We start from the raw sequence: 16,676 nt of genomic DNA on the forward strand, positions 1-16,676 counted from the left end.
AAATTAGCGTTACTTAGTGATTAAAACTTTTTGGTGATGTTTTTGATCTTTTCCATTTTGAATTGAAAAACATTTCAAAAGAATGTTATACAGTGATAATTTCCTATCAGTTTGATAAAGATCAGTATTTTTGAAGGCTTCTTTATAAAATTCTCATGTGTTTTACTTCATTACGGAGAATTACGGTACAGTAGGGTAAAATTTAAATATAATAACTAATTACTTGCAATATTTACCTACCGGTAAGTATCTCTTGCTACTGTTTTAGAAGGATTTGGACTCAATTATGTGGTAGATAGATAGATTAGACTAGGGCAGGGGTCGGCAACCTATTTTAAGTAGAGAGCCATTTCTCCTTAAATAATTTTAATAAATCTTACCAAGAGCCGCAAGGATGCTAGTGTAAAATACTCTGTAGATCATTTGTATTCACAATTTGTTATTTTATGATATTCAATAACATTTAAATGGTTTATATATTTAATTTTACACATTGCAAAGTAAATTAACAAATAAATAATAACTAAACCTGTGTTTGAATGAAAATGGCGGCAGTCCTATATAATTACGTACTGTATTTTAATATAATTCTATTCAATTTCAAACCAAATCTCATTTAAAATTCTTTTTGAAAAAATATCTTTACTGTAATAAATGAAAATTTTCACTTGTTTCAATGAAATTAAAATATACAATTTATTTCGGACAGGTTGAGGAGCCACAAAATTTGGATAAAAGAGCCGCATGCGGCTCACGAGCCGCGGGTTGCCGACCCCTGGACTAGGGCGACCTCAGGGTCCCCTCAAGGCGACTGCGACCCCTTTGGATCTATTGTGGCTCCCCTCACTCTAAAGCTCACCCTCCAGACCTGTCCTTTTAATCAGACTCTTGATGCTGGAGAGCGGCTCTTGGGTTAAGCTCACAGGCCTTGGTTTTTCCTCCCCGAGAAGTAACATCCTTAGCCATACGAGCCCCCACACTGACACAGCAGTGTGCAGTGCCGTTTCCTCCTCTTCCTGACAGAACCTACAGAGGCTATCATCTGCGAGGCCCATGCGATGCATGTGTTTCCTGAGCCTGCAGTGGCCAGTTAATAGGCCTACAATCATCCTTATAGCCCCACGGCCTTGACGGATTAATTCTGTAGTCAGCCTCGGCGAATAGTCTTTAATGAACTCGTTCGCCTGTCTCTGGCCAGTGGTGGCAAGCTACCACTCTTGAGACCTACTCTGCATTCATAAGTTAATGGCCGCAGTCTTCACACACTTCGGAACCCCAAAACAGGACTCCAGGCCAACGAAGTGACCCGCAGAGCCTTCCCGGGGCCAATAAATCTGCTGCTTCGATTCCCTTATGACCTGAATGACCAGGTATCCACACCAGAAATACCTTATTATGGTCACTAACTTCATTCAGGGCACCCAGACAGTCCCAAACCAACCTTGAGTTGACCTGGTAGGAACCAATAGCTCGTAGAGCAGCCTGACTATCCGGGAAAATTACGACCTTAGAATCAATAATTCCTCGCCCGTTAATCTCGGTAGCACAGAACCTAATTGCAGCTAGCTCAGCCTGAAAAACTGTAGCTAGTTTCCCTAGGCTAACTGAAAACCCACATTTCGGCTTCACCCCGTATACTCCCGCTCCCATACCCTCCTCCGTCTTGGAGCCATCAGTGTACCACATCGAGAATCTCCCACAACTAGTCGTCCACATCTCCAAGCTTCCCGGTCTCCGATACAGACTTTGAAAGGCTTGTCGAAGTTATATTCGGGAGTCTTAGAATCCGAAGGCAGGCCCAAAATAGGATCGGCCTCCACCTCCTCATATAACTCTTGATATGCTCCTCCGTGGCTTGACGGTAATAGGAGCTTTTAATTATGTGGTAAATCCGATTAATTACTGTAGAAACTCTTAATTCTTTTTTTACTAAATGCATCTAATAATCTCGCTGCAGGATGCACACCCTGTTGATTATGCACAACTAACGATCTTTTACTGCACTTACATTAGTTTTAGCAAAAAAGGAAAAAAAACTGTAAAATTTTCTCAGAATAGCCTGAGATAGCAAGCCTTTCAAGAGAATGCTTTCCCCCTAAGACTATAAATAAAACATTTAAGTTTTAATATTTTACAAGGGTTTTTCCTGTAGTTGAAAATTTTTTGCATCTTTATTTTTAGTTTTCCCGTCTTGAAAAGCATTAGTTAAACTCAATTGCTTATTGCTGTATTAAGGGTTTCTATTTTTTAAAAGCAGTGAAATTAGGGAAGATGTTTCTCTTTTTTAAAAATATTTTTTCATCGGGAGGAAACCCTTTTATGTTTTCTTTCGCCTTCTTTTTTGTATCCTTTATATCCTTTTATTTCCCTGTACCTATTCCTTAGCCTGAGTTAGCTACTAACTTTTTTTGTCCTGGAATACTTGCTGGTGGACTTATATTTAATTCAATTTCACTATTGCTAGTAACACACAGTTTTGGTCCTAGCTATCTTAAAGTGAAGAAGAAATTCAGTTGTTATGGCGCAGGGGGTTAGGTGGTCAAGCGGAAGGAAGGTGCAAAATTGTCTATGTGTTAGTACGTCTTGATCATGAAGAAGTCTTTGTAGTTGTGTGATTGTATTCCGAGGATGAGAGGGAGAGGATTTTTCTGCTGGAACTCCTGCGGGTCGAAGGTAGACGTGTTAATTCTTGATGACCTCCTGGTCCCTCATTCTCCATACTTTCACTCACCCCCTACCCCCCTACCTTTCAGTTATTTCCTTGCCCTGTTCCAGCTCCTTTTATATATATATATTCCCTGTATCCCTTCTGTAGACTCACATCACCTGAAGCTTCTAGACCTTTAATATTTAGGTTTTTCTCATTCCTTGCTCGTACAGTTATACGCTCTCTCTTTTACTCTCATCCTTTCTGTATCTTTTATACAACAAACACACACACACTAACCAACCAATAAGAGAATGAGTAACGGCGGGGAAAGAATCAATAAATCATTTTCCCAACTTATAAAGGAAAATGGCCTATATATACTCTTATCTCTCCAAGTCTTGATTCTTCAACTCCTTCCCTTTCTCTGTAACCGGGTCTTCAAGTACTACTTACTCTACCTGTCTGAAGTAACCAACAACTTGGCCTGGAAGTTAGATGTGAAATAACCAATTTACCTCGACTTTTTCTTTCACTCTAGCTCAGTTTCCTTTAGACCAGAGAAAGAGGCTGTGAGTAAAACCAGCGAGAGAGGAGAGAACAAAGAGAAATGAGCAACGGAACTATGTGCTGGTTTGACCGTTCGAACGAACAACCTAAAAACTTATGAAATGAACACCACATAACCTGGTACTTCCACCCAGGTGAACTATCACACTTCATAACATTTAATTGGATCTGGTTTTCACTACGGCTAGTTCCCGTTCATTGCTATTGTTTTCATAATAACCTAAGTTTGTTACGAGTTCAGTTTATTTTTATTCCTGCCCAAAAATCTTCTTATGAAGGAGGTGGATTGGTTGACCGAAATTTGGCGAGTCTCTGCAGACCCTTTATTGTTGCCGTAGCTGCTGTTGGTGAATTCCTGGATATAGGTCCTAGCTTCCAAGAATGGACGGTTTTACTGCGCTCAGACACTCATAGACAGTTTTGGGGGTGCTTCGGTGGGTTTTCAGCCGTCTAAAATGAAGATTAGGCATCCAGACAAGTGCTGGTAGTGAAATAATTTTGATTTCATTCCCAGATTATTGATTAGTTCTCTTGCTGAGCATTACGGAGTTAGATTTGAGCTCATACCGGACGACATTTTTGAACAGTTCGTGTAATAGAGAAGGAAACATTCATTTATCTTATGACGGATTATTTGGGGGTATGTGCGAAGATTAGATCAAGGATATTTGGTTGGAACAGATTTTTACTGGTTTTTCGCTCGAGATTATGGATTAATTTTTCTCGGACAACAATTGGATCTTAGGAGGCTCAAGTCCGGATCAAGATTGGTCCTTGCTTGTTTTTATTTGCTGGCATTTCTCTTTGGGTGGTAGTTTTTGTGAGCCCAGAAGAGCTTTGGATAGAGTAGAGTTTGGTCTGTCCCAACAGGTGAATGTTATTGATGTATTTCTATAGAAATGAAAAAATACAAATTAGGCTAAACAGTCTTACAGAATGTAAGAATACAACTCGATAATTTCAGTTGGAACTTCTGATATCAATAAACAAGCTGAAAGTAAATTCATGTCGCTAAGCAGTATTTTCCCTACTCTTAACTCTGAGGTAAAGTGCACTTTTCTGCAGAACCGGAGAGTGGTTGGAACTAATAAATAAAAAAGGTCGCTATCAATTCCTCAATAAATATAAATAAAAAAATAAATATAAATTCACTAATTCCACATTCAGAATCTGGCTTTTTGTAATCCATATTAACTGAACCTCTATAATTAGGCCTACATCTAGGCAATGGCCTCTTCTACAATTTTTTTTTCCATTCCACTCTGGACTTATCCGTTTTATTAAGTTTTAAAACTTAATCCTGCTACTTCATTTGTACAGTCACGTCATTTAGTGTAAACCGTCTCCGTTTTACTCTTCCCAATTGGCAGAACCATTCAACGCAAGTTTCGAGTCCATTTTTCAAGTTCTGGACAAAGATGTCCAATTCATTTTCTTGGACGTTAAAGAATCCAGGATTTTTTCGCAACTGGTGGAAATGTTTTTTATACACCTCCCGTGAGGTGCAATTTTTAAATGAAATCTGTTGCCCTAAAGTACCCAGTTTTTGATACTCACTTAATATTGCCTCCATTTATTATTGCAGCGATTTCTGGTCCATTTAAAAGCAGTTTTTTTTTTATTTTGGGCATTTATACTTAGCTCTCCTGCGGAAGGATGCTTAAGAAGATGCTGTTATACATTATTTCATCTCCAGATGACGCAAATGAATCGTTTACAAACCTTGAATTATTTAATTTCCTTTCATTGATGATTATACCCAAATGTTTATGATGATAATGAGGACGCAAGTGATGAAATGTTGCGGAGCTGGCATTGTGTAAATTTATAATTGAGAGGACAGTGGTTGTTGAAGAACACTGGCGTTCCGGATGTTGGCACATGATCTATGTATGTGATGTATCAATTATTTGGAATCATTAAAGGAATAATGGATTGTGAGCGAGACAATAATATGACAAGAACAGGAAACGCCGGAAGAGGATGAAAGTAAGAGGGCAAGATGCAGAACATGCCAGAGTGAGAAAAGGGGTAACCTCTAATGGGGCGTGTGATGCCCCACAATGGAAACCTGGGCTAGCCCAACTGTTCTTGTTCATCAATCATAAACACTTCGACATTTTGATATATCGCCATCATCAGTGGTAACACGAGCATCAGTTACATATTATTACTCCCGTCTCCTCGTTCTTCTTTCTATTTCTGGTCATTACCTCCTTATACTTCCTGCATTCCCACCTGTCTGCTTGCCTGATATCACTTTTTTGTTGTTGTTGTTGTTGTTGTCCGTGTATCTTTTCCTTGTGTATTTATTGGATCACTACTTGTCAGCTACATCGTTAACAGAGAGAAATGGTTTAGTTCATTCCATTTTCATGCATCTCCAGAGGTAGACCTCCAAACACTAATATCATATTTCTGTTTTCCAGGTGAGTAACGGAGTTGGCTGCTCTACAGGAGATAATTCGGTAAAGTTCTGAATTTATATTTACATATTTTTAATTCATTTTTTTGAAGTTTTCTTTTATTTGTTACTTTTAACGAAAACTCATGAAATTCGAGCTGAAAAAACTCAATTATTTTTTATTTTGTGACTGAATGATTCACCCGAGAGGGATGAGGAATTGTTTTCAATTTCAGTCATTATTTTTTGTTTTTCCTTTTACTACTTCCGGAGGGCCTTCAGTCATTTTCAGGGCAGTGAAACTTTCAGCCTTCCGCAAACATTCTAAAGTCTTTGCCTAAGAGCCTGCATGGCTAGATAAGGCTAAACTGTCTAGGGATCCTCTCCCTCTATTTCCGTAAAATGAAGATTTTTTTTGCAAGCTGCTAGCTCAGCCTGGGCTGTCCGAGAATATTAGAATGTTCTTCTTATCCTAAAGCCCTACTTCTCAGGTGTTTCTCACAACCGGAAACGCCAGCAAACTGCTCACAAAAAAGGCCCCAAAGTTTTTGGAGACAAGGCAATGTCCAAGTTGGAGGACATTTCGCTCTTACAGCAAAATTAGTAAAGGACATGGAGCGGTGTCTCCTTCAGCCAAATCAATATCTGAATATCCTCTTTGATCGAGAACACTATCTGGAGGCACGCACTTCCAGTGCTTTGCAAGCGATGTATTGATGGAATTTCGCGAGTAAAAGAAACCCTTAAAAAAATTTTAAACTAAATTGGCGAATTTCCCAATGGAGGAATTAAAAGATCGCAGTATTAGGTAATATCTTAGATTTTAACTGTCGTATCACGCATGTTCATTTGATCTCTGACCGGTTTCAGATTTCATTCTTCATTACAGGTAAGAGTTTGTTGTAGACAATTTGACTTTTTCTTTTCCGTATCATAATAAACTTGCTGATTCTGTTGAGAGATATCGAATTCTCTACACCAAACTGATTGCTCTACCTTTGATGACATGTTTAGTCTGAAACCGTTCAGAGACACAGTCAAAATGCAGTGCTACGAGAGATGAAATAAGCGATATTAACCAGTTTATCTCAAGCCGGGAACCAATTCAATTTTTACCATCTCTACTATCTCGTATCCTAACTTCTCTTTTAAATCGTTGGTGCTCTAATTAACTTAATTTTCTAATCCTTAAAATAAAACTAATTGTATTTAAAATAAATGTAAAATTAGAGCCCCAATAAAAAATTTAAAAAATAAAATATTTGACCTGGTTCACTTCAAAAAAATACACTATCCTTTTTAGAAGGATCACATTGAAGTACGAAGCTGACAGATGTAAGCACTTTGCGGGCTGGTAAAACTTTGGTACAACTTAGTCCTTAATAGATATGGACCAGAATGTCCTTTGTTATCAGCTAGTAAACTTGGGTATTTTCTCAGTTTAGTAAGATTTATACTTTTGTAAAAGTCTTAACATCTTTACTTTTTTTGGTAATGTATTACCTTCGCTTCGCTACTTACTTTACAAAACATATATAGCTACTTTGTCGCTGCTCTGTGGTTCCGCCGAACGTAAACAACAGTTAGCAACCGTTTTATCTTAAGTTGGCCATTGTTACTACTTCTTCTTTATCATGAAATGTTTCAACATTGTAGTATTCAGATAGGTATGTGTTTAAAATTATCATTTTAACACACATGGCTGCTAATTATATATTTATCAGTACGTCTATGTTTACATTAAAGTATTTCGTAAATATACATAACTTATTCGACAATGCGCTTATTATTTTAACTACGGTTTTTGATTTTCCTTAATATCTCTCATACAGTTCCACTCCTATATTTCAATGTAAACGGGGCTTTAATTAATGTCGCCTTAGAATTTTCTTTCTAAATTTTAGAATAAAATAGAAAAACGTATCATATTTAGCATTAGATAGTCTGCATTATTGATGATTGATGTACCTATTATTGTTGATTTCATTAAAGCAATCCAAAACTCCATCTTTATTCTGTTTTCTGGCAAAATACGAGGGTCGTTAGAAAGTCCGTGCAAAGTAAGAGAGATAGCACTACTGGCGCGTATCGAGGTTATGTTTAGTTAGTAGCATCTCTTGGAAGAACACACACCAAGTTTCAGCCAGATCGGTCTATTTCTTTGTGTTTGGCATTCGTTTGAATCGAGGAAGTCGAGTGATTTTCAAAAAATGGACGAAAAAGAATTTCGTGTGTTTATTAAACACTACTTTATGAAAGGCAAAACGCCTCAGGAGACTAAAGAGAAGCTTGATAAACATTATGGTGACTCTGCACCCTCGATTAGAACAGTTTATAAGTGGTTTCAAAATTTTCGGAGTGGCCATATGGGCACAAGTGACGCTGAACGTTCTGGACGCCCTGTTGAGGTTACTACTCCAGAAATCATTGATAAAATCCATGATATGGTGATGGATGACAGAAGAGTGAAGGTGCGTGAGATTGCTAGTGCTGTGGGCATCTCGAATGAACGGGTACATAATATTTTGCATCAACATTTGTACATGAAAAAGCTATCCGCAAGATGGGTGTCGCGATTGCTCACGCTTGACCAAAAACGAAATCGTGTGAAGTGTTGCAAGGACGGTTTGCAACTGTTCCAGAAGAATCCGCAAGACTTTAAGCGTCGTTTCGTCACTGTGGATGAAACATGGATACATCACTACACTCCTGAGACCAAAGAACAATCTAAACAATGGGTTACCAAGGGGGAATCCGCGCCAAAAAAGGCGAAGACCGTTTCCTTCGGCCGGAAAAATTATGGCGACTGTCTTTTGGGATTCGCAAGGAATAATCCTCATCGACTATCTGGAAAAGGGTAAAACTATTACAGGTGCATATTATTCATCGTTATTGGACCGTTTGAAAACCGTGCTGCAAGAAAAACGCCCACGATTGGCCCACAAAAAAGTCCTTTTCCATCACGACAACGCACCAGCTCACACCTCAGCAGTTGTGGTCGCAAAATTAATGGAAATAGGGTTCCAACTCGTTTCACATCCCCCCTATTCTCCAGACTTGGCTCCCTCGGACTACTATTTGTTCCCCAATATGAAGAAATGGCTGGCGGGAAAAAGATTTTATTTTATTCAAACGAGGTGATTGCAGAAACGAATGGCTATTTTTCAGACTTGGACAAATTATATTATTCGGAAGGGATCAACAAACTAGAGCAGCGTTGGACGAAGTATATAAGCCTAAAAGGAGACTATGTTGAAAAATAAAAAAGGTTTACCCCAAAAAATTAAGTTGTTTTTATTTTTGCACGGACTTTTCAAACGACCCTCGTAACTTCCTTAAGTTTAAAATATCAAGTACTCAGTGTATTTTTGAGTGTGTAATGATTTTTATTCTTAAAATTTTTATTATTTCCTTCTTCTCAGGATTTTCATATCCGTTCTGTTTTCTATATTCACTCTTTTCATAACATAAAATGTGTAGAATTACACACTCATTCATGAACTGCCTAGATCGTTAAAACTGTTTTTTATAAAGTAACTAGCCACATTAGATAAAATGCCAAGCTTGCACATTATGCCGTTAACAATATAATATAAATCTTCAGCTGGTCCATACTCTAAATGCGATTAGTAGCCAAGCCTAATGTTGATTTATTGTTCGAGATAAAACAAAGTACCACTGACCATTAAATCCTCCATTAAATGCATTATTGAATCTATTTTAAAACACCTAGAGGGCCGTTTCTAGGGAAACATTTTGACAACAATTTCACTTTTTAGCTCCACAAAGTTTGCAGTTTTTTGTTGGACGAAAAGAATTTTAACTTTAAAATTATTTAGAATAAGGAACTTTGTGGGGTTAAGGAGCTGTTTTAAAAAAAAATTCTCGTTTTTCCGCTCCAAAAAAGAGTTTTTTTACACTTGAAATTTTTACAATAACAAAGGACTAAACCCAACAGCAAAACTAAAATGGAGGAGAGTAGCGATGGGCTGCCACATGACAGAGGACCACCACCGATACCCTACATCCAAGCGGATAAGTATACTACTAATAATAGTAATACTGACAGTAGCAATAACTCCAATAGTTCGCCTACAGAAAACATTAGCGTAATTCCTAATGCAGGCAAATCAAATAAAAGGTCGCTGGTTCGGGAGGGAACCCCCTTGGACCTAATTCGGGCTCCCAAATTGGGTAAAAATGACGACATGACGAAAAATAGTGGTCATGTTGCCATAGAAACATTACAATTACCGGCTGGAAATAAATTCAAGCCAAATGATAAAGGTCCCTACTTCATCTTTGTTGAGGGAAATGAGGGTAACCTGGGAAGTATCCATCGGGTTACTTTTGGCAAATGGATTTACACCGAGGATAATAAACATTCCCATGATATCCTGGATATAAGGTCAGTTGGGAAGAATAGAATGAAAATTGAAACAAGTACCCCCGAGGCAGCAAATTATTTGACAAATAATAATTGTTTTTTTAAAAAAAAATTGAAAGCCTACATTCCGGACCACCTTATTTTTTCAAAAGGTGTCATAAAAGGGATGGAGTCTTCAATATCTGAACAAGAGATTTTGGAGAATATTCAAAGTCAAATACGAGTAGTTAATGTAAAAAGAATATTCAGAAGGGTAGAAAACAGGCCACTCGAGACCTGCTTTCTGACGTTTGATAGTCAGAGCTTACCGAGATACGTTTCAATGTATGGTGCCAGGTTTAAAGTGGAACCATATGTACCAAATAGAAGACCGTGCGTCAACTGTCTTCGATACGGGCACTCCAGCTCACAATGCAAAGGGCAACCGAGGTGCAGTAAATGTTCTGGTGCTCATAGCATCGAACAATGTGAAATAAACAAAACGGAATGCATTCACTGCCGAGGTAATCATTTGGCTACGGATGCGGCGTGTCCAAAATATAAAGAAGAAAACAAATTGATTAAAGAAAAAGTTACATATGGTACTACATATCTAGGAGGTACCACCTTCGTAGAGGTAGCCAAAAGGAACAGATTCGAGTGCTTGTCGGAGGAAGAATTTCCCCCCCTTCCAGATCCCTTACTCCACCCCATAAAACAACAACGGCCACGAAAACAAAAGAGGCGGTCAGAGAAGAAAACGCCGATTTTGGGCGAACATCGGGATGTTCCTGATGGGCCTATTGTGGAAATCGAAGAAGTCAGCCAAAAAAAAGACAAGGATAAAATCAGTATCAAGGATATCCGAAAAACTTTTGCCGCAGTAGATCACCCAGTGGTGGATGTAATCATTGGAGTGATCGATTCACTGAGTAAGGGAGATATTGGTGAAACTACCAAATCCCTAGCACTACTTGTATCCCAATTCTATAAAGGGGAAAAAACTGAGAGTGCTACTCCTTCAAAAGGAGCGCATTCTGCGGGTAACGCGAGAATGCTCACCAAAGAACGAAGGAGTAGTCTGCGGTCTAGTTCGGAGAGAAATGAGAATAGTAAAACAAAAGCATATAACCTTGAACATATGAAGGATATTCCAAAAGTGCCTTTAGGCTGTAAATCTAAGATAATCACACAAAAACATTCTCAATCCTAATGAAAATTTTACAAATAAATATAAGATCGTACTTAGCCAATAGGGACAGTCTTGATGTCCTGCTGCGCGAGAGGTGCGTCGATGTGGCCATCTTAAGTGAAACATGGTTTAAGTATAACCTAAAATTAGAGTTGCGAAGATATCACGTTGTCAGAGACGATCGTGAGGATGGATATGGTGGAAGTGCCATATTTATCAGTAAAAAATTGCCTTTCGACCCAATAGTGCTGAATAATCCATTAAGGGGCAGAGTTCAGATATGTGGGGCTAAAATCCTATTTAGGAGCGTCAGTATTACGGTCCTTGGCACTTACTGCCGTCCTGGGCATAAAGCCTCAGTAGAGGAATGGAGTAATGTACTAAATCAGGTTTCGGGTCCTCTTATTCTTGGTGGAGACTTTAATGCGCTTCATCCAATGTGGGGGGGACATCGGGAAAACCTAGAAGGACGAGCTCTAGCAGAGTTAATAGATTCGTACAATCTGTGTACATTAAATGATGGGTCACCCACTATGATTCCCCGACCGGGGGCTCGAGCTCAACCTGTGGACATAACTTTATGTTCTCCAGATCTGATGTCTGAGCTCAGTTGGGAAGTAATACAAGAGCCCTTGGGTTCGGATCACCTGGGAATTCTGGTGAAGTCATTTAATGGGCGGCAGGCAACCTCTGGTGCACGCATTAGGCACCCTAAGGCAGGAGGTTGGAATCTCAGTAAGGCGGATTGGGAAAAGTATCGGATGGTACTGGATTTAAAATTCAGTACATCGGAATCCACCAGCTGCACTTATGATTATTTGACTCAAGAAATAAGATCAGCGGCCTTAGGATCCATTCCTAGATTCCCACAATGGCTTTATTTAAACCCAAATCGAGCAATCAAGCCATGGTGGGATGATGATTGCAATAGAGTCAAGCAAGAGTCAATAATAGCCTACGAAAGCTATAAGAGAGCACCCACCTTGGAAAATTACGTCAATTTAAACAGAAAACTAGCAATCAGTCGTCGGACGTACAAAGAAAAAAAACGAATAATGTGGTACGAATTTTGCAATAGTTTAGATAGACAAACTCCCTCTAACGTCATTTGGAAGCGAATTCGAAGTCTAAAAAAAGGTTACTCTCCCCAAGTAGAAGTCACTGATGATGGCCATTGGGTTGAAGAATTCCATAAATCTCTGACTCCGGACTATGCTAGCCAGTTTATCGACCTATCAAATATCCCAATTGGTGATGAGGACTTGAATCTGCCATTCCAATTGTGGGAATTGAAGTATGCTCTAAAAAAAGGAGGTAGTACATCGCCCGGCCAAGACGGTATTCACTATCAAATGCTACAAAACCTTCCATTTCCGGCCCTTTTATCGCTTCTTAGAATTATGAACGAAATGTGGGTTGGGGGAACTATGATTGAAAGTTGGAGAACCCATTTAATATTTCCTCTCTTAAAGCCTGGTAAAGATCCCAACTCGTACCAGTCGTATCGGCCAATTGCTTTATCGTCCTGTGTGTGCAAAACGTATGAACGGATGAAAAAGCATAGGTTGGATTGGTGGGTAGAGGAATATAATAAGCTGGCCCCACATCAGCTGGGTTTTAGAAGGCACCGTGGCACATTAGATTGTTTGGCAGCGTTTGTTAATGAAGTGCACTTAAATAGAACGGAAAACAAACCCTTATTAGCGGCTTTCGTAGATATTCATAAAGCATATGATAACGTAAATATCGCAATACTAAAGGATAAAATGTTGGTAATGCAAGTACCTGGCAGGGTAATAGTAAATATAATTAATATGTTACAACAAAGACAATTAATTATTAGAAGGGGAGTTTTGGTAACGGGTCCCAGAACAACAGGCATTGGTCTCCCCCAAGGTGCCGTGCTTAGCCCTTTGCTATTTAATATATATACATCTGATTTGAGAGACTGGCTCGTTCCGGAAATCAGGATAGTCCAGTTTGCTGATGATTTCACTGTATACACTGGAGGAAAATCCGAAGAAAATTTGGTAGAAATAATGGGACAGGCCTTGCATGATCTCAATGCATGGTGCAACCACTTGGGTTTTCGCATTTCTGGAAATAAGAGCTCAGTCACCATGTTTAGTAGAAAGCGTCAGAATATTCTTGCTGGCACTATACAGCTAGGGCCGTTTAAAGTTTCGCAATCGCCAATAGTTAAGGTCTTAGGACTTTATGTAGACCACAAATTAACTTGGAGACCTTACATTAAGAGAATAATCCAAAGTTGTGAAAAAGCATTGAATGTGCTTAGATATGTTGCACATGTCACATATGCCACCGACCCAAAAATAGCCCTTCTGCTTTACCGAAATTTAATTTTATCTAAAATAGATTATGGTTGCGGTATTTACGGAGATGCCTGCCAAACTTCACTATCTGGGCTGGACAAGGTCCAGTACAAAGCAATACGCATTTGTCTGGGAGCTATGAGATCAACTCCCACAAATGTTCTCCTGGTGGAGGCTAAAATTATGCCTCTACAGATACGTCGAGAATTATTGTTGGGAAAGTTCTTAAGCAAAAGGCTAATTAAGTTTAAGGAAGTTTCCTTGATGAGAGTCTCAGAGCTCTCAGAAGTGGTTCGCTCACACAGGTTTTGGTTAAAAAAGAAAACGCCATTAATGTGTGAAATGTTTAGAGTAACGGAGAAATTATACTCTGGCCTAGAGGTGTTGCACGCGTCTCCTCGCAGATCTCTTCACTATGAAGTATCTTGTAAAGAATCTCCGTACGTCCATTTAGATTTATATGATAAGGTGAAAGAAGAATGGGGGGATTTAACATACCTAGCTTTTATAGCGCGCATGAGGGAAATCATAATCAACCCTTATTTACTATTTACGGACGGATCAAAAGCGGAGCAGGGAGTAGGTTGTGCTGTGCTTGACCCGCAAACGGGAAGTTTTCGCCTATACAAGCTCCCTAATAATGCCTCAATATTTACCGCAGAAATCGTAGCGATTTGGAATGCGGTAATCCTGGCGGAACAAATACAAAGTAATGACATAATAGTCATTCTTAGTGATTCTAAAAGTGCACTCCAAAAAATAAAACGTCCGGGCGATGTTTTTGATCCCATAATTATAGAAATTATAAGTCATTTGATTAATGCAATGGGTAGGTTGCATCTGGTTTGGCTGAAAGGGCATGCTGGGATAGTTGATAACGAGAAAGTCGACGTGCTAGCAAAAAGAGCGATCTTATTAGGGGAACATACTCCAGTGCTCAATTTAGCGGATTTCGAAGGTGCTTTAAGAAAGCGTTGTTATGACGCATGGCAAAAGCTCTACGATCTGGAAAAAGAAATTAAGGGTAAATATTACGCTGATTTACAGCCTAGGATTCCCAACAAGCCATGGTTTGTAGAAGTACTGGAGGGGGAAAGGCAATTTTACACAACAATAATGCGACTGAGGTTCAACCATAATCTCACAAATCCGCATCTGCATAAAATTAAGTTATTAGATAGTCCCAAATGTGATTGCGATAGCGGGGAGGATGGGGACATCGATCACCTCCTCTTCAGATGCAGCAGATATAATAAAAATAGAGACAAGTTCCTAAAGGAATTGGCAACACATGTACGATTTCCCTGTAGCGCTAAAAGTATTTTAGCTATAATGAATCCTGATGCGCTACGAATTATTTACAAATTCATTAGAGAGAATAAAATAAAAATATAGGATGCAGCTAAACTCCATAGTTGCGATTTTAGTTCTTAATTACTCAAACAAGTACTATCATAACTACTCTACTAATTACACCACTCTAAGCTCACATCAAATAACGAAGTCACATTCAGAGACCATTGTGTTGTTCTAGGAAGGAATGTCAGTACGCAGCGCTCAAGATATCCTTATCTCATGGAAGCCACGACGCAGAATGTAGTAGAAGAGTGGCTGGCATGACGAAGAAAGAAGGGAAAGAGGCTGCGCTATTCCTCAAATTGAATATTGGAAAAGATAGGGCTGGTTTTTTTCCACCAACATATTGGTAAATTGAGGCGCTGGAAGCCAACTGTAATTGTTCATGCCAATATGTTGGTTTTTTCCAGCCCTCATATAAAGTAATGGTTAATGTGCAAACAAGACCACTATAACAATAAATAAATAAATAAATAAATAAATAAATAAATAAATAAAACACCTAGATATCTGTATTAATTCCCGTTACATAAATCAAAAATAATAATTTTCATCATGAGTTTATTAAGCCTCAATAAATAACCCCCTGAATTTAGAGGCAACATTTCTTTGTTTTCCTAATTATTTCAATGAAAAGGGTTATTATTATGTAAGATAATATGGAAAATAGAGGGTTGTTTACAATTTCTCTTGAAAACCATCTTTCAAATATTATATTTGAAAACTTTTTACTAAAAATAGTATTTTGTTAGTGGGTTTTTTAGGAGAGTTTTTGCGAATGGCTTACTGAACAGTTGGAAAGTTTGTTGCTATAGAATTTCAAGCTGAAATTAAGAGTTGTAGGGATTGATGTTGCTGTTACCATCAAAGGGCAGTTTCTAGAATTATGGAAATACAAAAAAATAAGACAGCTTTTCATGGAAAATTTTGATTATACTAGTTGAAAATGAGGTTAAGACCGCAGTGCTGGGTAATATCTTACATTTTAACTATCGTAGCACGCATGTTCATTTGTTCTCTGACCGGTTTCAGATTTCATTCTTCATTACAGGTACCAGTTTGTTGTAGACAATTTCACTTTACTTTTCCGTCTCATAATAAACTTGCTGGGAGAAATCGAATTCCCTGCACCATACTGATTGCTCTACCTTTGATGACAGGTTTAGCCTGAAACCGTTCAGAGACACAGTCAAAATGCTGTGCTACGGGAGATGAAATTAGCGATATTAACCAGTTTATCTCAAGCCGGGAACCAATTCAATTTTTACTATCTCGTATCCTAATTTCTCTTTTAAATCGTTGGTGCTCTAATTACCTTTTTTAAAAATATTTCCTAACATTTTCTCAAATATTTTAGAGATATCAGCAGTAAATTTTTAAAGGGCAATTTGTAACCTTTGACTTCCTTATTTTAAGTAAATCTACTGACCAGTAAAAATTGACTACTGGTCCATCTAAAAGAGTTTTCAATGAATTAAACAACTTGATAAACTAACACTGTTGAGTGCTCGTGAACAAGCGTAATTTCTCATACGAAGAGAAAAGGAATCCTGGAAAATGATATACCGTTTGAAAGCCCATTAAACAAGGAAACTTTTATAAAAAGTGCCAGCACCTAGGTCTGGTAATGATCACGTAAGGGCCTAATGAGTTTTCTTCAAAAATTTCGATTACTTTTATTTTTCCAGTATCCAGGAGGAAGATTGAGGCTGTTTGGAGAATAACTTATGCTTCGAAATGGTATCAATTTTTAGAAAATTTATCTATCTTTCTAACCGTAAAAAGTAATGTTTTTTGAAGAAAAAATA

The 16,676-nt window shown here is 38.3% G+C and overlaps 1 protein-coding gene across 14 annotated transcripts in view; it reads left to right on the top strand.

The window, feature by feature from the left end:
• LOC141460413 (protein couch potato-like) overlaps window positions 1-16,676 on the top strand; it is a 650,649-nt gene that overhangs the window by 532,077 nt on the left and 101,896 nt on the right. For 11 of the 14 annotated variants that reach the window (XR_012461990.1, XR_012461988.1, XR_012461991.1 and 8 more), the window contains one exon: window positions 5,647-5,685. The exons of the other annotated variants lie outside the window; for them this stretch is intronic. Coding sequence is in view for 7 of the 11 variants with exons in the window: in XM_074140384.1 (XP_073996485.1) it covers window positions 5,647-5,685 (39 nt within the window). In the remaining 4 variants the exon portion in view is untranslated. The remainder of the gene's footprint in view (window positions 1-5,646; window positions 5,686-16,676) is intronic. 14 annotated transcript variants of the gene reach the window in all.

Source organism: Rhodnius prolixus, unplaced genomic scaffold, assembly GCF_049639745.1.
Source record: "Rhodnius prolixus isolate KJV_2025 unplaced genomic scaffold, Rpr scaffold_6, whole genome shotgun sequence".
Taxonomy (NCBI): Eukaryota; Metazoa; Arthropoda; class Insecta; order Hemiptera; family Reduviidae; genus Rhodnius; species Rhodnius prolixus.